The 21777-nt window shown below is 43.1% G+C and overlaps 1 protein-coding gene across 3 annotated transcripts; it reads right to left on the reverse strand.

Moving 5' to 3' along the window:
- Nucleotides 1-2175: 2175 nt before the first annotated feature.
- Nucleotides 2176-12483, reverse strand: LOC106580057 (hemojuvelin). Of its 3 annotated transcripts, none has more exons than XM_014160662.2 (5): nt 12183-12483; nt 8988-9088; nt 5372-5523; nt 4693-5207; nt 2176-3726 (listed from the first exon to the last, which is right to left on the reverse strand). In XM_014160662.2, exons 3-5 carry the CDS (start codon nt 5466-5468, stop codon nt 3061-3063), a joined length of 1278 nt encoding a protein of 425 aa, XP_014016137.2. In that variant the 5' UTR covers nt 5469-5523; nt 8988-9088; nt 12183-12483; the 3' UTR covers nt 2176-3060. The 3 variants fall into 3 exon arrangements, with proteins under 3 accessions (XP_014016137.2, XP_014016116.2, XP_014016128.2); XM_014160641.2 differs by having other exon boundaries at nt 8965-9088; XM_014160653.2 differs by having other exon boundaries at nt 8965-9088; nt 12193-12482.
- Between the last annotated feature and the right edge of the window lie 9294 nt (nt 12484-21777).

The following is a 21777-nucleotide window of genomic DNA, read 5'->3' on the forward strand; positions in this document are numbered from 1 at the left end:
GGCTGAGGGAGGATTGATAGATTTCCAATCCAATAGAATCCTTCTGCGTGCCAACAGGGAGGCAAAGGCAATGGCATTTAGCTGTCTATTGGTCAGGGAAGGATTGTTGTTTGGTACTCCAAAAATAGAAATTTCTGCACTAGACTACCACTCTATATCAAATGCTTCAGAAAGTGTTTTAAATATAGTGGACCAGTAGTCTGCCAGACGGGGACAAAACCAGATGATGTGAGTCAAGTGCGCCAAGGAGCTTTTACACCTGTCACATGTACCATCAATATTTGGGTAGAATTTGGAGAGTCTGGCCTTACTGAAATGGATACAGTGAAGTATAAGGCTGAGCCGGGCACAAGAGGAGCTTCCATTTACCCTAAGCAAGGCACTATTCCAGACTTCGTCCGAGGTCTCTCAACCAAGTTCCTTTTCCCGCTCAGATCTAATTTTATTAAGTGATGGGTTATCAAAGGACATGATTATCTAAAAAATACCTACATTTGGAAATACCTAAATACACTTGAATGTGGTAGAATGCCAATTTTGATGACCTCGCTATCAAATGTAAAGGTGCCATCAATATAAAGGTCATTAAACTTAGTAAGGCCATTCCTCTGCCACAGGCTTCAAGCGAAATCCAGTTTGGCTGGAAGGAAGAGGTGATTATTACATATAGGAACTTGAATAGAGAAATCACAGAATTTAAAGTGTTGATGGAGTTAAGGCCAAATTTTAAGAGTATTGACAACAATTGGATTGGATGTGTAGCGCAAAGCAGAAATAGTAAGATTGGAGGTGACGAAAGCTGACATAGAGGAAGAGAAATAGGAGTTGACTTCTGTTTGACACCAATCAGTTTCTAGGTTGCGAAGCCAGTAAACAATATTTAGTATATTCGCTGCCCAGTAATAATACATAAAGTTAGGAAGGACTTGTGTGTTCTATCTCTCTGGAGGAATGCTTTACATATTCTTGGACTCCCACCGTTCCCCCCCAAAAAATATAAGCTTATCCACTAAAGTGAAAAAAGGCTTGGGTAGAAAAATAGCTGATGTTTTGGCAGTGTCGGAGGTGTAACTGCATTAGAGCAGTCAAATCAGTGAGCAGCTGCTCTTGATCACTGTCATGAAGCCACACCGTCCCACTGGCGTTAGAAGTTCAGAACGAGAAAGTGTAGGCAAAATATAGAAATAATGACGCTCTAATTGAAAATCATTAAACTAAATCATGAGGATTTCTATCAGCCTAATCGAGGTGAAGATTACATCTCACATTCTAGTGTTCGAACTTGTAAACAAGGCTACATGGGATTTCTCTTAATGCGATGCTGTGCAGCCAATGGCAATGTCCGCTTTAGGTATAATGCCAGGAGCCCTTGTGGATGTGACAGCTCTAACGCAGTTCCACCTCTGACACCGTCAAAACAACCGCTATGCAGATGTCGGCTAAAGTGGATCTGATTGAATAGAGCAATAAGAGAGTAAGGTTCAAACTTAATTTCAATTTACTTCACTTCTAGTAATTCACAGTATCTAAATATGAAGGATTCTCGTCACAAATTTGATTTGTGTTTTGTTTTTGTACTGAAGAATACTGAAAGATTATTGAAATAAAGTGTCCTTAATTGCCAAGTATACATTTTCTAATATTGTTTACTGTATTAAGGTGTGGTTCCTCGCTGTCTCATCACTTTATTTTTATTGTGAACAATTGTTTTTATTGAATCACATCAAAACCAATACAATCAATAAAAAAACAATACCATTTCCCCCCCCTTTTTGATCAACACCACTGCCCCTCACACCCCAACCCCCCCTCCTATCACTTCTACATTGACCTATACCATCAGAGAAGCTAAGGGGGGTCTAGAATGGACTCATTCCAGCTATCACAGAAGCAACAACAGGAATGCTGGACAGTACACCAGAGAAGGCATCTGACATCAGATGGCAGAAGAGAGCTGCCAGTCACAGCGAAAGAGAACTCAACTCACCCAAATGCTGCCTCAGTAGCCCCTCCAGAGGAATACTGCAGTTGTATTGGACATTTCATGGTTCACAAAACCCCAGTTAAGGTCGCTCATTAAAAATACACACTCAGGACATTATACAGACCATTTTCGGGTCTTGGGAAAAAACGATCAAATTTAATAAAACTCACAAAGGGAAATATATTCGAATCTGTAGGTATAAATATGTTTTATCCTTGTCAGAGGTCACATTATTACATGGAAGGCAATATAAGGTATTTTCCAGCATTTGGAAAACAATATATTATTTTAATTTACTCCTTGCTTGATCTCTATTGTTTTAGAAAGATGGTATGAGTAACTTTGGGAAGATATATTTTTTACTTTGGCAACTACAGTAGGTAAAAATATGAACAGGATGAACAATACATTGTAAACATTGTCTTACAAATACTGACATATGAACCAAACGTACATTCAAAAACAGTCCCTTATGAAATGAATCGAGACATTATTACAACTCACTGCATACCAAATGTAGACACACAAAGATGACGTAATAAATTAGTGATAAATTAGTTTCTTTACAGAGGATGATACCACTGTAGTATTATATTTACTATAAATAAACCACTAAATTCCCTCCATGATAAAATAAACGGAAAATAACAGAAAGTATATTAAAAAAAGAGTTGAAGATGGAATATACTGTCTGGATTCGTGGAATTATGCAACAGGCTGCAGCATGCCATCCTCTGTGCTGAGACGGATAATACATCTTGTCTTAATACATTTGACTCAGCATAGTTAAGGGATTAGAATCAACACAACTAGTGTCAGGCTTCAAGAGTTCACTTCTATCCTCACTGAGAGCATTCACCTGTATTTATTCCTATCAACATTCTTCTCCTGCTGGAAGAAAACGAATGAGGGAAACATTGACTTCTGTAACCAGTCACAATGCCACAGGGTTCCAACCAGTCAAAGGTGATGCCTGTTGTTTATGAAACAAGGCTATCAAGTATGAAGAAAGAGCATCTGCTCGGTCAGAGTCAGTGTGGCTAATGCTATGCCCACAGCTCCTACCAGTCACTAGTTCATAAATACTGCCCCGTCCAAAGAGCCACCAGATGCTCTGATAGGACGCCCACAGCCAGGATCAGAGGCAGACATGGGCTACTCCCATCGGCCTTGCCCACCAGTAGCAGATGCACCTTATTGGGGTCTGAGAACATTCCCCGGGCGTCTTCCAGGGCTGCCACGGCCGCCATACTGGAGTTGAGGTCCCCTGTGGCCAGCAGGTCAAACAGGCAGGCCTGGTAGTAGATGTCCCTAGCAGGGAGGAGGGCTGCACAGTGGACATGGGCTGCAGCAGAGGGCTGGCTGGAGGAAGAGGAGGAGGAAAGGGAGGAGGAAGAAGAGGGGCTGGGTAGCGTCTCTAGGCGCTGTGAAGGTGGGCAGCCATACACACACAGCTGCAGGTCCTGCTCGGGGGTGAATGCTTCAGCAATGGCACTTGGCGAGCGTACTGACAGGCCCAGGGACCGCCCACTCTGACGCACCACCAGGGTGGTGCCGATGTGGGCGGCACGGATCTCAGCCTGGCGCCCAGGCAGATCAGAGTGGATGCTCAGGCTGTGCTGGCCCTGCCTCTCCCCGCTGGTCACTGAGCCGTCCAAGAAGGCTGCGGGAACGTTGTCCAGCTCCGCCTGGTAGATCTGCTGCTCGATACACTGGCGCCAGTTCTTAAAGATGATGGTAATCTGGTGGAGAGACAACCCTGTTGTTACACACATCCTTCCAATGAGCTAGACGTCCGTATGCTTTATTTATGTATAAAGACATGTCATGCATTGTACATAGTTATATTTTAAAGGTCCAATGAAGCCATTTTTATCTCAATAATAAATAATTTCTGGGTAATAATTAAGTATCTTACTGTGATTATTTTCAATAAAAAAAATCGAGTTTCTTGGCAAAAAGCAATTTCTCAAGCCAGAGTGGGGAGGGAAAACTGAAAACTAGCTGTCACAGATCCCTCCGGAACTGTCATTACGCACACCTGGTCTCTATTCCCAGTTGATTAGTAATTGTATAAGTGTTCCCTTTGTTCACCATTGTCCTGTCAATTATTGTTCCAATGTCCGTTGGTGCCTGCGAGTACCTGTGCTGTGTGTTTTGGCTTTTGTGCCCTTGTGGATTGCGCAGATGATTACAGGTCTCGTCCCATGTGGTATCATTGTGCGCTTCTGTTATTTATTCACTTTTGTTTGGATTTCTACCCTGTGTTTTGTATAGTGTTTGTTTGGTCTTCATCCCCGTGCCTTTACACGGCACGCTGTAATTTGGGAAATAAAAACCCCTATTATGCATTCCTGCGCCTGTCTCCCGATCCTCCATACCAACGTGACACTAGCTGTTACTGGCAGAGAGGTTTGGAACTCTCTTTCTTATTGCCGTATTACCTAATTTACCGCCTGGTGATGTCACCGGGAAGGCCAAAACTCCATCCCACTAAAACAGGCAGAAATTTCAGGTGGCCTTTTCAAACAGCTCTTACACTAAAAGGGCATTATCATAATTTTCACAGTATTATTCAAACCTCAGGGTAGAAAAATCACATTTTTGACTGCACTTGGCCTTTAAGAACGGATCGTAAAGATGTATAATTTAAAAAAAATGTTTATAAAATATAATTGACTATATATAATTTTAGAAATGAGGCCTACCGTGATGAGAGCCGTGGCATATGCCCCTCCTCTCATGGGGGCGCTAGTTGCCTGAACGTATAGATACTCATTATCTATCAGTGGCCAGGCCCCTTGTACAGCGCACGTCTGGAACTCATCACGGAAGGTGCGAACATGGGGATCCCCGAACACCCCACAGTGGAGATAGTCAGGGGTCCGGCCCTCACGCTGGACGTAGCCCTTCTCGTAGATGCAGGCGTCCCCAGAGATGGGGGCCTGTGGCAGGGGCCGGGGCTGAGCGGTGGGGCCTGTCCTGGGGCAGCTGTGCTGGATGAGGAGGTCCTCGATGCCCTGCACGGCCGAGTGGTAGGCCAGGTCGCCCCGGCAGGCACGGGCCATGCGGCGGGTACACATGGCATAGGAGCGGAGGGCGCTGCAGTAGCCCGCATTGCCCTCTCTGCTGCCTCCTCCTCCGCCCCCACCGCTGCCCCCAAGGTCCAGGGTGACAGCTACAAAGTCAGAGTTGCACCTCAGGATGCGACAGGATGCCCATACTGTGGGAGGAGGGAGAGAAGTGGAAGCTCCAGTTCATTAATCATTAATAACGTAACAATAGTAGGAGAAAAAAATGTCTTTCCATTGAGCATGTAACAGAAATATCACAGTTGCTTGACATTATTGGGTAGTTTGAAGACAAGCTGTGGATCATAGAAAGTACCTTGCAGGCAGCACAGGTGAAACAGTAGCATTGCCACTATGACGCTGCGTTTCCATGACAGCTGTGAGTAGTGGCTGCAAAGGGCCAGTGTCCCCATCCCCTTCCAGCCTCAGGCCGAGGGCTGCAGACCAGGCTCAGGCTCAGTACAGGGGCTACAGATGCAGGCAGGGCATTGATAGAGACAGACATTACATACATACTGTGGCCTGTAGGTGGAAACACCACACCAATACCACAGGCACGATCTAGGCTCAACTCCAGTAGACCATTTGTCAAGATAGAGTGCAATTTGTATTGAATACATAGTGTAATATTTTATCATATAACAAGCGGATCACAAGATCTACAGTTGAAGTCGGAAGTTTACATACACCTTAGCCAAATACATTTAAACTAAGTTTTTCACAATTCCTGACATTTAATCCTAGTAAAAATTCCCGGTCTTAGGTCAGTTAGAATCACCACTTTATTTTAAGAATGTGAAATGTCAGAATAATGGTAGAGAGAATGATTTATTTCAGCTTTTATTTCTTTCATCACATTACCAGTGGGTCAGAAGTTTACATACACTCAATTAGTATTTGGTAGCATTGTCTTTAAATTGTTTAACTTTGGTCAAATGTTTTGGGTAGCCTTCCACAAGCTTCCCACAGTAAGTTGGGTGAATTTTGGCCCATTCCTCCTGACAGAGCTGGTGTAACTGAGTCAGGTTTGTAGGCCTCCTTGCTCGCGCACACTTTTTCAGTTCTTTCTATACGATTGAGGTCAGAGCTTTGTGATGGCCACTCCAATACCTTGACTTTGTTGTCCTTAAGCCATTTTGCCACAACTTTAGAAGTATGCTTGGGGTCATTGTCCATTTGGAAGACCCATTTGCGACCAAGCTTTTAACTTCCTGACTGATGTCTTGAGATGTTGCTTCAATATATCCACAAAATGTTCCTTCCTCATGAAGCCATCTATACTGCTCAAAAAAATAAAGGGAACACGTAAACAACACATCCAAGATCTGAATGAAAGAAATAATCTTATTAAATACTTTTTTCTTTACATAGTTGAATGTGCTGACAACAAAATCACACAAAAATAATCAATGGAAATCCAATTTATCAACCCATGGAGGTCTGGATTTGGAGTCACACTCAAAATTTAAGTGGAAAACCACACTACAGGCTGATCCAACTTTGATGTAATGTCCTTAAAACAAGTCAAAATGAGGCTCAGTAGTGTGTGTGGCCTCCATGTGCCTGTATGACCTCCTACAACGCCTGGGCATGCTCCTGATGAGGTGGCGGATGTTCTCCTGAGGGATCTCCTCCCAGACCTGGACTAAAGCATCCGCCAACTCCTGGACAGTCTGTGGTGCAACGTGGCGTTGGTGGATGGAGCGAGACATGATGTCCCAGATGTGCTCAGTTGGATTCAGGTCTGGTGAACGGGCGGGCCAGTCCATAGCATCAATGCCTTCCTCTTGCAGGAACTGCTGACACACTCCAGCCACATGAGGTGTAGCATTGTCTTGCATTAGGAGGAACCCAGGGCCAACCGCACCAGAATATGGTCTCACAAGGGGTTTGAGGATCTCATCTCGGTACCTAATGGCAGTCAGGCTACCTATGGCGAGCACATGGAGGGCTGTGCGGCCCCCCAAAGAAATGCCACCCCACACCATGACTGACCCACCGCCAAACCGGTCATGCTGGAGGATGTTGCAGGCAGCAGAACGTTCTCCACGGCGTCTCCAGACTCTGTCACGTCTGTCACATGTGCTCAGTGTGAACCTGCTTTCATCTGTGAAGAGCACAGGGCGCCAGTGGCGAATTATGCCAATCTTGGTGTTCTCTGGCAAATGCCAAACGTCCTGCACGGTGTTGGGCTGTAAGCACAACCCCCACCTGTGGACGTCGGGCCCTCATACCACCCTCATGGAGTCTGTTTCTGACCGTTTGAGCAGACACATGCACATTTGTGGCCTGCTGGAGGTCATTTTGCAGGGCTCTGGCAGTGCTCCTCCTGCTCCTACTTGCACAAAGGCGGAGGTAGCGGTCCTGCTGCTGGGTTGTTGCCCTCCTACGGCCTCCTCCACGTCTCCTGATGTACTGGCCTGTCTCCTGGTAGCGCCTCCATGCTCTGGACACTACGCTGACAGACACAGCAAACCTTCTTGCCACAGCTCGCATTGATGTGCCATCCTGGATGAGCTGCACTACCTGAGCCACTTGTGTGGGTTGTAGACTCCGTCTCATGCTACCACTAGAGTGAAAGCACCGCCAGCATTAAAAAGTGACCAAAACATCAGCCAGGAAGCATAGGAACTGAGAAGTGGTCTGTGGTCCCCACCTGCAGAACCACTCCTTTATTGGGGGTGTCTTGCTTATTGCCTATAATTTCCACCTGTTGTCTATTCCATTTGCACAACAGCATGTGAAATGTATTGTCAATCAGTGTTGCTTCCTAAGTGGACAGTTTGATTTCACAGAAGTGTGATTGACTTGGAGTTACATTGTGTTGTTTAAGTGTTCCCTTTATTTTTTTGAGCAGTGTATTTTGTGAAGTGCTCCAGTCCCTCCTGCAGAAAAGCACCCCCACAACATGAGGCTGCCACCCCCATGCTTCACGGTTGGGATGGTGTTCTTTGGCTTGCAAGCCTCCCCCTTTTTCCTCCAAACATAACGATGGTCATTACGGCCAAACAGTTCTATTTTTGTTTCATTAGACCAGAGGACATTTCTCCAAAAAGTACGATCTTTGTCCCCATGTGCAGTTGCTAACGGTAGTCTGGATTTTTTATGGCGGTTTTGGAACAGTGGTTTCTTCCTTGCTGAGCGGCCTTTCAGGTTATGTCGATATAGGACTCGTTTTATTGTGAATATAGATACTTTTGTACCTGTTTCCTCCAGCATCTTCACAAGGTCCTTTGCTGTTGTTCTGGGATTGATTTGCACTTTTCGCATCAAAGTACGTTCATCTCTAGGAGACAGAGCGCGTCTCCTTCCTGAGCGGTATGACGGCTGCGTGGTCCCATGGGGTTTATACTTGAGTACTATTGTTTGTACAGATGAACGTGGTACCTTCAGGCGTTTGGAAATTGCTCCGAAGGATGAACCAGACTTGTGGAGGTCTACAATTTTTTTTCTCTGAGGTCGGCTGATTTCTTTTGATTTTCCCATGATGTCAAGCAAAGAGGCACTGAGTTTGAAGGTAGGCCTTGAAATACATCCACTGGGACACCTCCAATTGACTCAAATGATGTCAATTAGCCTGTCAGAAGCTTCTAAAGCCATGACATCATTTCCTGGAATTTTCCAAGCCTTTTCCAAGGCACAGTTAACTTAGTGTGTGTAAACTTTTGACCCACTGGAATTGTGATACAGTGAATTATAAGTGAAATAATCTGTCTGTAAACAATTGTTGGAAAAATGACTTGTGTCATGCACAAAGTAGATGTCCTAACCGACTTGCCAAAACTGTAGTTTGTTAACAAGACATTTCTGGACTGGTTGAAAAACGAGTTTTAATGACTCCAACCTAAGTGTATGTAAACTTCCGCCTTCACCTGTAATTGTAAGTAATTAAGTAGATGTAGTTCATACTTATTTGAATAGATGCTAACTACTTTTTACGATCTTCCACACTCTTGGAACCCATCAACAGCACTCTGACTGAAGTCAACACCGTTGTGCTTGGACATGGACAAGATGAGGGCAATGGAGGGAACTGTTGACAAACAAACATTCAACAATCAGAGCAAAGCAACAGCAGCGGCCACCATTTGGTCACATTTAGGAATAGGACCAATACTTTGATCAACAGTCTCAGTTTACGAGGGCAGTCTTATCCACCTGACCACCGGTCAGATCATGTTTGAAGCTGCCATAATCATAGCCATAATAATAGCCCTATAAACTTCAGTATTTTCATTACAGAGCTTAAGTTTCCATACAGTAGATAAACTGCCCAAGTAACCTAACATCTGTGGTAACCATTGGCATAGTAAACAATTATCTGTTAGTGTTGTGAAGCTAGGCTTGAGACAAAATATAGTAAAACAAAGAAAAACTATGGCTTACCATGTGTGCCACAGCACTATGTATCAAAACCCCATTTTATGTTATATTTCAGTTATTGGTATGAAGCAAGCATTTACCTGTCAAAGCTATGCTACAACAATGTTGGTCACTTGGTCATTTTTCAATTTGGACTCTTTTCCCTTTTCCGTTTGTCAGCGGAGAAGAACAAACAAGGGCCAGAGAAAGTCTCTCTTTGTCATGTCCAATTTAGTAACCAAAAGGATGGCATTAATGTATTTGATTTATGTGTGGAAAGATCTAAGTTTAAGGAAAGGTGTAGGCCTACATTCTAGTAAGACCTTCGCAGAGCTTATGTGCATTACATAGTAAAACCTTTGCCAGTACAAGGCATTCCTAAAGCATTGGTGCCAAGTGTGCCTTTGAAAGCGTCATGGCATGGGCCAGATTGAACCATGTGTGCAGTGTGTTTGTGTGTGGTCCTCTCTCTCTCTGAACCAACACTAAAGTCTGACCTTTATTACAGTTTGGGAGACCTGTGCAGTGCACCAGGGAGAGGGGGTATGAAGGGGGGGGGGGAGTTACGAGAGCAGCAGGGGCAGAAATAGAGCACGCTAAATATACCAGACTCTCTCTCTCCAGCCAGGCCATTTCCTTCATGTGTTCCCCTGGTCTGAAATAGTCAGGGCTACAAGGCAGGGGAGGGAAGGGTAAGCAGGTGTGCCCAACGGCAGTTCCACTACTCAGGGAGGGAGTGGCTATGGCTACTAGCTGTCACAATCAGTCTTCAATCAGACACATCTTCAACTTACATTATCAAATGAATCTTCTTGAACTGTATTCCAACTAACAGCAGCAGTGTATAGACCTGCCCCAACCCAGTCTCTTCACTTCTGTTTTCAACGTTTTTCAATGCCCTAGATTGGTCTCCTTTTGTTGTCCGGTGGGCATTGTGTTCACTAGTGTAGTGGCTGAGGTCTGGAATGTCGACCAAAGGATTCTGATGCAGCTGCACATTTGGAGTGGGGGTGTATGCCCCCCCCCCCACACCTTTTTTTTTGCACTGCTTTGAAAATCACAGTGACCTCCCTCTGTGCACAGACCAACAACACTGACAGGGTCCTATTTGTTCCATCCATGAACAGCAAATAATCACTGTGCATACACACACAGATAGTCGCTTGTGAATTAAACACCATTACGGTACTACCTTTAGGGCAACACTGCACCCGTACACTTGTTAACCACAAAACTCCCCTTCACACACACACACACACACACACACACACACACACACACACACACACACACACACACACACACACACACACACACACACACACACACACACACACACACACACACACACACGTTTGTTTTACTATCCTTGTGGGGTTCAAACCTAGCCCTAACCCTTAACCTAACTCTAACCTTAACCCTAACCTTAACCCCTAAAACTAAACCTAACTCTAACACGTAATTCTAACCCTAATTCTAACTCTAAACCTAAGCTTAAAACAGCCTTTTTCCTTGTGGGGAACAGCGAAATGTCCCCACTTGTTTGATTTGTTTTAGGCTACTACCCTTATGAGGATCTCTGGGCCCCACATGAATAGTAAAACCAAACACACACACACACACACACACGACGTCACCATTGAGGTGGGTTGGTCACATGTGAGACTCTAGATGTTTTCTCTCACGGCTTGGCCTGGAGTGAGATGTCCATGTGGTTCTACATGTCAACAATAGCTCACTTAAAGACCTGTGGTTTTCACTCATTCATTAGATCAATCCCCAACTTGTATTGGACACAAAAACCACAAACACAGAGCAAGCTATTGGTTGTTTGGCTCAACCTCACTTGATTTATTAATGAATGAGAATTTAATGTGAATCCAATCTGTTTGTGTCTGCATAGGAAAGGTCAATGAATGTGTGCACATCATAGCATCTTTGTATTTGTAATAGTGCAGCTCTCTCTCGCTCTCTCTCTCCTCTCAAGGTTTCCTTCCACCTGAAGTTTTCCTTCCCACTGTCACATGTCTTAACTGTGAAAGTGGAAGACCAGTGTATTTTGATGGACACTATCAAACATTTAAATAACTTTTGACTGATTGACTAATTGTATGATCTATTTTATTGATAATCTATCTATTATTGTACATTCTATCTATATCAATATGAATTATCTGTGAAAGCATAGGTGTGATTAAAACAATTATTTATGACAAACAATTGCTGTACTTCAGGACTATTGGGGGGGGGGGGGACTATTACATGAATTAATGGCTAATATATGGGTATCATTCTATTGTTGTTATATAACTGCTGATGTAACCTTAAATTCCACATTGCCAATGTCACCCAAGTGTCAGTCTACAGTACATGCCAATCTGCTCTATTTCTTGATTTAGTCACAATGACAGGGAATTTGTTCTAATATTAGGCCATGGAGAAAGTATTTAAAGCAACAAGTTCCATTAGGGGGACAAAGTGTATTGTACAATGTTAGAAAAAACATGTTCCAACCAAATAAAAGCTTTACACTTGCTTGACCCAATCCATATCCAATCCATCTATAGTAGTATCTACTGGGCACACTGGTTAAATCAACATTGTTGCCACGTAATTTCAAGGAAATTAGGTTTAACCAACGTGGAATAGACGTTGAATTGACGTCTGTGCCCAGTGGGTAGGTAAATAATAGGCCACATTTCTGAATTGTGTAGCACATGATTAATTTAAGAATGAACCAGGCAAAGCACCATTCATGTCCTCACCAAATCACACCTCTGTTGAAGCTCCGTATGAGACACTGCGTAAATGTCCCCACCTCACTCGTTCCAATAGGAAAAAGGCGAAGTAGGTTTTGCCTGCACTGACACCAAACTCCCAAACTGTCCGAGTGAGCTGCCGACAGTGATGTCCAGTCTCAAACTGGTTTCATTGCAAGCCGCTTTTCCTTCCTCCCTCGTTGTCGGCTCTCAGATCAGTGAGATATTTGACAGTGTTTCTCCACAAGTGGTGTAAATCACTCGTGTCGAACACCTGCTGCTCGCGTAACAACTGTCCACTTGGGCGCACACTCTCCTAGGCACCGGGGGGCTATTTCAAACTATCACAGCGGCTCTGGCAACCTGTTCTATTTGCATCCTGTTGTTGCTAGTGTGTTTTCTTATTTTTATAGGAGGCCATTCTATATTTGTTGCCCTCTTGGTTCGCAGGCTATCATAAATCCCCAAGAAAGTCGGTTCAAGCCGTTTTGTCAGATATCGTTGCCAGTTGAGTAAAAAAAATTTGACTTTTGTCAATATTGCACTGGCTGGTCTCGGGAAAATTCGTATTATTCTGTGCATTCATCTTTTACACTTAGTATGATATATTATGTTAAGTTATTCATACGAATTATAGGACGTATAGTATCATCCCACAGGGCAAAAACTGGTTGAATCAACGTTGTTTCAAGGTAATTTGTCAAGGTATTGTGATGTGGGATCTATACTGAACAAAAATATAAATGGAACATGCAACAATTTCAAATATTTTACTAAGTTACAGTTCATTTAAGGAAATCAGTCAATTGAAATATGGCCCTAATCTAGGGATTTCAAACTACTGGGAATACAGATATGCATATGTTGGTCACAGATACCTTAAACAAAGGGTAGGGGTTGAATATAAAAAAAAACAGTATCTGGTGTGACCACCATTTAGCTCATGCAGTGCAACACATCTTCTTTGCATAGAGTTGATCAGACTGTTGGAGTCATCGTGCCAATAGCACGCTCCTTCAAAACTTGAGAAATCTGTGGCATTGTGTTGTGTGACAAAACTGCACATTTTAGAGTGGCCTTTTATTGTCCGCAGCACAGGGTGCACCTGTGTAATGATCATGCTGTTTAATCAGCTTCTTGACATACCACACCTGTCAGGTAGATGGATTATCTTGGCGAAGGAGAAAAATGCTCACTAACCGATGTAAACACATTTGTGCACAATATTTAAGAGAAATAAGCTTGTTGTGCATATGGAACATTTCTGGGATATTTTATTTCAGCTCATGAAACATGGGACCAACACTTTACATGTTGCGTTTATATTTTTGTTCAGTATACATGGAAAATACATTGGATTTGAAAAAAGTCATCAACTGTTGTTTTTAGGGTAAAATTTAAACAACAGGATTATGTAATCAGGGTAACCAAATTTCAGAATTGACAAAACCTTGTATAAAATATGTTGAATTTGTACCTTTAAAACTAAATCAGATCTTCAAATTTAGATCCATTATCAGAAAGAATTTATAATTCAAACAATTCAACAAAAAATAGACAATATAATAGGCCTAAGGTTTCAACCTTTGATTTAAAATGTAAAGATATTTAGTGATATTGAATTGTGTTGGGTTGCCAACGCAACCAAATGTCAACATTTGATGGAGATGTATCTTCTGCTTGGACAATTCAATCTGTGCCACACATTTGAAATACAATAAATAGCCTATTAACTTGTCGACAAGTTAACGAATAATATGTTGGATTCACGTCTCCAACTCAACCAAAAATAAAAGTAAAAATGGGATGGCTGTCACGTCCTGGCCAGTATAAGGGTTAATTGTCATTGTAGTTTGGTCAGGACGTGGCAGAGGGTATTCGTTTTATGTGGTTCGGGGTGGTGTGTCTGTTGAAGGGGCATTTGATTTAAGTATTCCGGGGTGTTTGGGCACTGTTTGATATTCATGTATTCTATGTTTAGTCTAGTGAGTCTGTTTCTATGTTTGGTTAATTGGGGTTGGGACTCTCAGTTGAAGGCAGGTGTTGTCTATTTGCCTTTGATTGAGAGTCCCATATATTAGGGTGTGTTTGTGTTTGTCATTTGTGGGAGATTGTTCTGTGTTTAGCCTTGTGCCTTGCCAGACTGTTTTGTTGATCGTTCGTTCTTTTGTTATTTTGGTGTTCATTTTGAATTTATTAAACGTCAAGATGAGCATACACATACCTGCTGCGTTTTGGTCTCATCACTACGACAACTGTGACAGAATCTCCCACCAAACTTGGACCAAGCAGCAGAGGAACGAGGAGGAAGGATGGACATGGACAGAAATAAGGTTGAGCGTTTCCAGGGCTATGGAGGAGTTTAGGAAATTCAAGAGTCAGCCCCAATAATTTTTTTGGGGGGGGCACAAGGGCAGTTTTGCGGGGCAAGATTGGAGCCCCGGGCCAGCTCCCCGCACTAGCCCGAAGGTGCGTGTCTCCAGGCTGGCACGTCCAGTACCAGCCCCACGCACAAGGCTTCTAGTGCGTCAGTCCAGCCCCGTCAGTCAAGAGTCGCCAGAGCTGCCCGTCAGTCAAGAGTCACCAGAGCTGCCCGTCAGTCAAGAGTCGCCAGAGCTGCCCGTCAGTCAAGAGTCGCCAGAGCTGCCCGTCAGTCAAGAGTCGCCAGAGCTGCCCGTCAGTCAAGAGTCGCCAGAGCTGCCCGTCAGTCAAGAGTCGCCAGAGCTGCCCGTCAGTCAAGAGTCGCCAGAGCTGCCCGGAGATGCCCGGAGCGGCCCGGAGCTGCCCGGAGATGCCCGGAGCGGCCCGGAGCTGCCCGAGCTGCCCAGAGCTGCCCGGAGCTGCCAGAGCGGCCAGACTGCCCGGAGCTGCCAGAGCGGCCAGACTGCCCGGAGCTGCCAGAGCGGCCAGGCTGCCCGGAGCTGCCAGGATCAGCCAGAGTGGCCCATCTGCCCAGAGTCTGCCGATGACCAAAATCCAATGGAGTCTAGCAGCAACCTTGAACTGAGTAAGGCTGACAATTCAGAACTTAAAGAGATTAACTGTTTAATTGCTGAGTCTGCATACAGGGTGGAGAGGTGGAGGTCTGCCCATGATCCGGAGCAGGGGGAGTCTGCCTACGGTCCGAGGCTGATCGGGTCGGGGGGTACTGTCACGTCCTGGCCAGTATAAGGGTTAATTGTCATTGTAGTTTGGTCAGGACGTGGCAGAGGGTATTTGTTTTATGTGGTTCGGGGTGGTGTGTCTGTTGAAGGGGCATTTGATTTAAGTATTCCGGGGTGTTTGGGCACTGTTTGATATTCATGTATTCTATGTTTAGTCTAGTGAGTCTGTTTCTATGTTTGGTTAATTGGGGTTGGGACTCTCAGTTGAAGGCAGGTGTTGTCTATTTGCCTTTGATTGAGAGTGTTTGTGTTTGTCATTTGTGGGAGATTGTTCTGTGTTTAGCCTTGTGCCTTGCCAGACTGTTTTGTTGATCGTTCGTTCTTTTGTTATTTTGGTGTTCATTTTGAATTTATTAAACGTCAAGATGAGCATACACATACCTGCTGCGTTTTGGTCTCATCACTACGACAACTGTGACAATGGCTCAGATGGAACTAGAATTGATTAAAATTCTCATCAATCTATACATAATACCTCATAATGACAAAGCAAAAACAGGTTTTTAGAAATGTTTGGTAATTTATAAAATTAAAATTAAAATATAAATACCTTATTTACATAGTATTCAGTCCCTTTGCTATGAGACTCGACATTGTGCTCAGGTGCATCCTGTTTCCATTGATCATCCTTGAGATGTTTCTACAACTTTATTGGAATACACCTGTGGTAAATTCAATTGATTGGACATGATTTGGAGAGGCACACACTGGTCTATATAAGGTCCCACAGTTGACAGTGCATATCAGAGCAAAAACCAAGCCATGACGTCAAAGGAATTGTCCATAGAGCGCTGAGACAGTATTGTATCTAGGCACAGATCTGGGAAAGGGTACCAAAACATGTGAACACAGTGGCCTCCATCATTCTTAGATGGAAGAAGTTTTGGAACCACCAAGACTCTTCCTGGCCAAACAGAGCAATCGGGGGAGAAGGGCCTTGGTCAGGGAGGTGACCAAGAACCCGATGGTTACTCTGACAGAGCTCCAGCGTTTCTTTGTGGAGATGGGAGAACCTTCCAGAAGGACATATATCTCTGCAGCACTCCACCAATCAGGCCTTTATGGTAGTGTGGCCAGACGGAAGCCACTCCTCAGTAAAAGGCACATGACAGCCCGCTTGGAGTTCGCCAAAAGGCACCTAAAAGACTCTCAGACCACAAGAAACAAGATTCTCTGGTCTGATGAAACCAAGACCGCTCAGGGCCTCTTTGGCTTGAATGCCAAGCGTCACATCTGGAGGAAACCTGGCACCATCCCTATGGTGAAGCGTGGTGGTGGCAGCATCAGGCTGTGGGGATGTTTTTCAGCGGCAGGGACTGGGAGACTAGTCAGGATCGAGGGAAAGATGCAAAGTAAAGTACAGAGAGATCCTTGATGAAAACCTGCTCCAGAGCGCTCAGGACCTCAGACTGAAGCGATGGTTCCAACAGGACAACGACCCTGAGCACACAGCCAAGACAATGCTGGAGTGGCTTCGGGACAAGTCTCTGAATGTCCTTGAGGGGCCCAGCCAGAGCCCAGACTTGAACCAGATTGAACATATCTGGAGAGACTTGAAAATAGCTGTGCGGTGATGCTCCCCATCCAACCTGACAGAGCTTGAGAGGATCTGCAGAGAAGAATGGGAAAAACTCCCCAAATCAGGTGTGCCAAGTGTGTAGCATCATACCCAAAAGAACACTCAAGGCTGTTATCGCTGTCAAAGGTGCTTTAACAAAGTACAGTACAGAGTAAAGGGTCTGAATACTTATGTAAATGTAATAGTTCCGTTTTTTTATTAGTAATACATTTGCAAAAATTCTAAAAATCTGTTTTTTGCTTTATCATAATGGGGTATTGAGTGTAGATTGATGAGGGATTTTTTTTTTTATTATCCATTTTAGAATAAGGCTGTAACATAACAAGATGTGGAAAAAGTCAAGGAGTCTGAATACTTTCTGAATGCACTGTACATATAATGTTGATATTTGGTTGTATTTTAAACCAAAAACAATTCAATATTACTTTTTTAATACAGTAAATAGCCTAAAGTTAAGGCTATCTTCCAAACTAATGTAACATTCAACCTTAAAATGAGTAACACATCCATGGCCACATTTTGAGGTTATTGTAACTATACTTCTTATGTAATCATATAAAATGTGTACAGTATGTTCAAGATAACATGTATAGGTCTTCTCAGGTCTTCACAATTGCTGTAATAATCTGGTCAGAATCTTGAACGGCCTTGATCACTTACACCATGTACTTTTAATGCAATCCAGGTAATTTGGTTCTGCTATTAGATTAAGCACAGTGATAACACATTAAACTGTTGTATAAATAAACAAAATATCTGACATTGTATTCCAATTTGAACTTTGCTCTACTTTTAAATGGTTGAAAGTGAAGTGATAGACATTCAGGTGCCAACTAAACCAAAAATCAGACATTGTTTTTCCATTGGAATTAGGTTGTGCTTTTAGATGGTTGGAAGCATATTGATAACACGTTGGAAATTCAGCAAACTTTTGGCTGTCTTTTTGAGTGGGTGAATATAGGTTGTAATCTCATTGATCAACATCTCAACCAAATACTACCCAGTTATCCACGTTGAGATATGGTGGTGTGCCCAGTGGGATACCTCTTACCAGGTCATACAATAGCATACAAATTGGATTATGTAATTTATCATACGTCTTGGATGATGTATAGTATTGTACATCTTTCTTTGAGACCAGAGTCCTTAACTATGAATCAGGTTTGAGGAGTTAGCAGGTACTGTAACTTTGGTCAACTCTGAGTTCAATTTGGGTTAACCGGTACAACAAAAGTCGCTCACCTTTTAGCCAGGTAAATTTCTATGGCAACGAATCCTTCAGAACTAACCTGCTTGGGGCAAGCTAACTCAGGGCTAACTCAATGTGTCCTGAAGAAGTGTCTGAGCCACTCGTTGAGGACGAATTTAAAAAACGTGTGTAAAAATGTTTTGCAATGTTAAAATACCGATCACATTGCACATTTAATAATGACAGCATTTGCTTTCCAAACTGTACGTCTTTTAGTGGAATTGTATTTTAAAATTGGCAAAAAGAAAACTGACAACCGCAACCAACCAATGACAAATAATCCATAGATGGCAGTTCCCATTCAAGTCAAGACTGGTAGCCATTGCTAGTGTATCCACGAGTTTATCTGTAAAATTGCCAGGTTTAAAGATTCCAAAACCCTACTATGGATTATATGTCCACAATGTAGCAAGCTGTTCCACAGATCAAAGAAGGAGCGATAGTAGTGGGAAAAAGATGCCTGTGCATTGATAAGCACACCAAACGTTGGCATTAACGATAAGTAATAAAATAAGGATAACTTTTCTTTCATTATAATTTCAGCACAAATGAAAATGTGGCACTGACCCGCCAATGGATTGATATTTCAGCATTGTCTCAATGAAGAGTTCGCCTTCGACTAGCCATATGCGACATGCACACGCAGTTACAAGCCTGCTACAGTTAGCGGCAGTCGGACGAGCAATATCCACCATCATACGGATGAAGCCTGACCTGGCATGTGAAGGTAACTGAAGCTAGCTAGCTTTATAAAAGCCTGAGTAGATCTAGTTAGCTCGTAGTATACCACAACAAAGGAGAATTACGGGGAGAATTTACATTGGTGTTTAGGGAAACTAACAACAAATGTTAGGATAATTTACGTAAAAGGTTAGGAGAACTAAAAAGACAAAGTTTAGGTCAGTTTACATAGTAGGTTAAGGGAATTTGGTTAAGTTTAGAATAAGGGTTAGGGGAAGGGTTAACTAAAATACTACAGTTGTTCCCAACTTGACTCAAACACGCAACATTTGGATTGCAAGATGGTCGCAGATAACGTCCATCCATCCTCCCTGATCCAATCTCCATACTTTTAGTTCTGTCTAAAGTAACTCGACCATTAGTAGGTATCATAGGGCTTGGAGGTGCCCAGAAATACGTAATTATGTTTCGTATGGCTCTGAGGCCAGGCTGCGTGGTTTGTATGATGACCCAACAAAACCAGTGGCCTACACCATGCACCATTCACACAGCCAAGGTGCTAAACTCAGCAGGAATAGGACAGGTGCCAAACCCCCCAAACAAACTGTAAGTCTATTCTGTATTTAGAAACTTTGAAACTGGTATAGAAAATACAACAAAGTGACCAAACGTGTGATCATGTTTTCAGAGAGTAGGCGAATGTCAGTAAACGACATGACTACACGTTTTACCATTTCATTTTATCCGTATGTTTTCACGTGACATGTGGCGGGCACCAGTGTCGCGAAATTTCATTGATTGACATCTGAATATCATTAATGCCGAATTTGGGTGAGTTCATAGTAGTTTAATATTTAATCATGATTTACTAAAAGTTCAAAGATGTAGACATTCCTGCAGGAATACACACACAGAGGGAAGGATAGTCATACGTGTTTCCTCAACTGCGGAGAATGTCCGAAGTTATTGGCCTTTTAAGAGGGGCACCTACATGCCTCAGTGAGCGTTGCATAGTGGCCTTTGTTTGTTGTGGCAGTGGAGGCGGGGTCCATTGACCAAGCAGTGGCTATTCGGAGCGCGAGGTCCATTGTCAGAGAGCTTTTAGGAGAGGAAAGAAGTCCTGTATCTTCGGCTCTGGATAATTGCAGAATGGGTTCGGAATGCATTTAAGAAAACAGATCCAGCATATAAGGAATTCTGGACTAATAAGAACCCATATTTCTAACTGCCTGGCGAGTTGTTGCTGATGCATTTTCATAGGCCATATCAAAACATATTCCAGAGAATGGCGACACTATATGAATGAAGAGACAATGAATCACTTGTGACTTGAGGTAAGGTTTTAAACACATTTTCATTGGTCTATATGTTTATCTTAGTTAGTGTACTTGTTTATAAGGGCTTAGACAGTGTGTGTTTGGACACACTCCTCCAAAGTCCAAACCTTTTCCCCAAACGAAATTAGGCACCTGTTATGTATCACAATATATATATATATTTGTTTTATTATAATACTTTTGACAATACATTTTAGAATGTGGAAGTGCTTTTTCCCTAGAAAACTTTTTTATCCCTTTACTTTTTGGGTTGCCCTAGCAGATTACCCCTATGTGGCTTGGAGACCTGTTGCCCTGGTAACTGTTAGGGCTCGTGTGTGTGCGCGTGTGTGAGAGAGAGGGAGGGAGAGAGAGAGAGAGCGAGCATAAGCTCTCTTTTAGACAGTGACTAATATGCAACACTTTTGTCTTCCTCAGGCAATGTGAGTCTCAGACATATCTGAAGAGAGGGTAAACTTGGGACTGCAGCCAGATCATGAAATATTGGTGCTTGGGGAGGCAGATTAAGTGTTAACCCCTCCCAGGGCCAGGCAGGTGTGGGATGTGGTGCACTGTTGTACAATGCCCTCCCAATATTGCACTCGTCCCGGCCTCCCGGACCCAGGGTATTCCATCTTTAACAGAGGAGCTCAGAAAGGTTGTTTTTCCTCATTATCTCCATACATGTGTGTAAGAACACTGTGATATGTACTTCAAAACTTTGTTCTCACTTAAAAATATATATTTCAAAATCACTTTCTTCAATACATTTTGCTACTACAATTATTTAGAGAAACATATGTCATTCGCCATATTGACCCAATTTATTCTATCTATTCACATGTGGCCTGTTATGGGAGAAACCCAGTGAATTTATTCTATACAGTTGGTTAGCCTCTGCTTCCAAACGGTCCCACTGTCCGCACCTGACACTGGCTGGCTAGCTGCCACGTGAGGACTTTTGCCAACTCCACTAAGTCATTCTCTTCCCTCTGCCCTTGTGACTTCACTCTGAAAGTTCCCACATATTGGGATAGGAAGCAGTATTGCACAAATTCTGTATGGCCAACAAGACCTAGGATGACAAATGCCTGTCATATTGCATCTATTCACACCTGAGAGAGAGTTAGTCAGGATAGAGCAAAGAGAATGAATGATCAGATTAGAATCCAGCCACAGTAGTCAGGGGTCAATAGCAGGACATCTCCAGCTCAGTAGAATAATGCTTCAAATACTCCATTCTCAATGGAATCCAAATTCATTTTCAAGTCTGTCCTCAGGGTAACTTGTTTTGTTCTTATTACACAAGTAGAATGGGAAGAGGCTTTATTTCACTTATGTGGTAACAAAAATGCTCAACTCCATTACAAAGCAAGTTACAATGTAACATGTTAAAATACAGTGTTATTACAGTGTTACTACACCGGCATAAGAATAACGTAATTAGGCTATGTGACACATAATATATGATATTAAATATAGCAAGTTCTGTACCATGTATATGGGTTTCTATGACTGGCTATTAATGTGGAGCAGAGAAGCAGACAGTGGAGACAGACTGGGCAGTTCAGTCAGTTGAGCCCTGGGGTCTGTCTGCTCCTGGGAGGTATGA

The sequence above is a fragment of the Salmo salar genome, chromosome ssa02, assembly GCF_905237065.1.
Source record: "Salmo salar chromosome ssa02, Ssal_v3.1, whole genome shotgun sequence".
Taxonomy (NCBI): domain Eukaryota; kingdom Metazoa; phylum Chordata; class Actinopteri; order Salmoniformes; family Salmonidae; genus Salmo; species Salmo salar.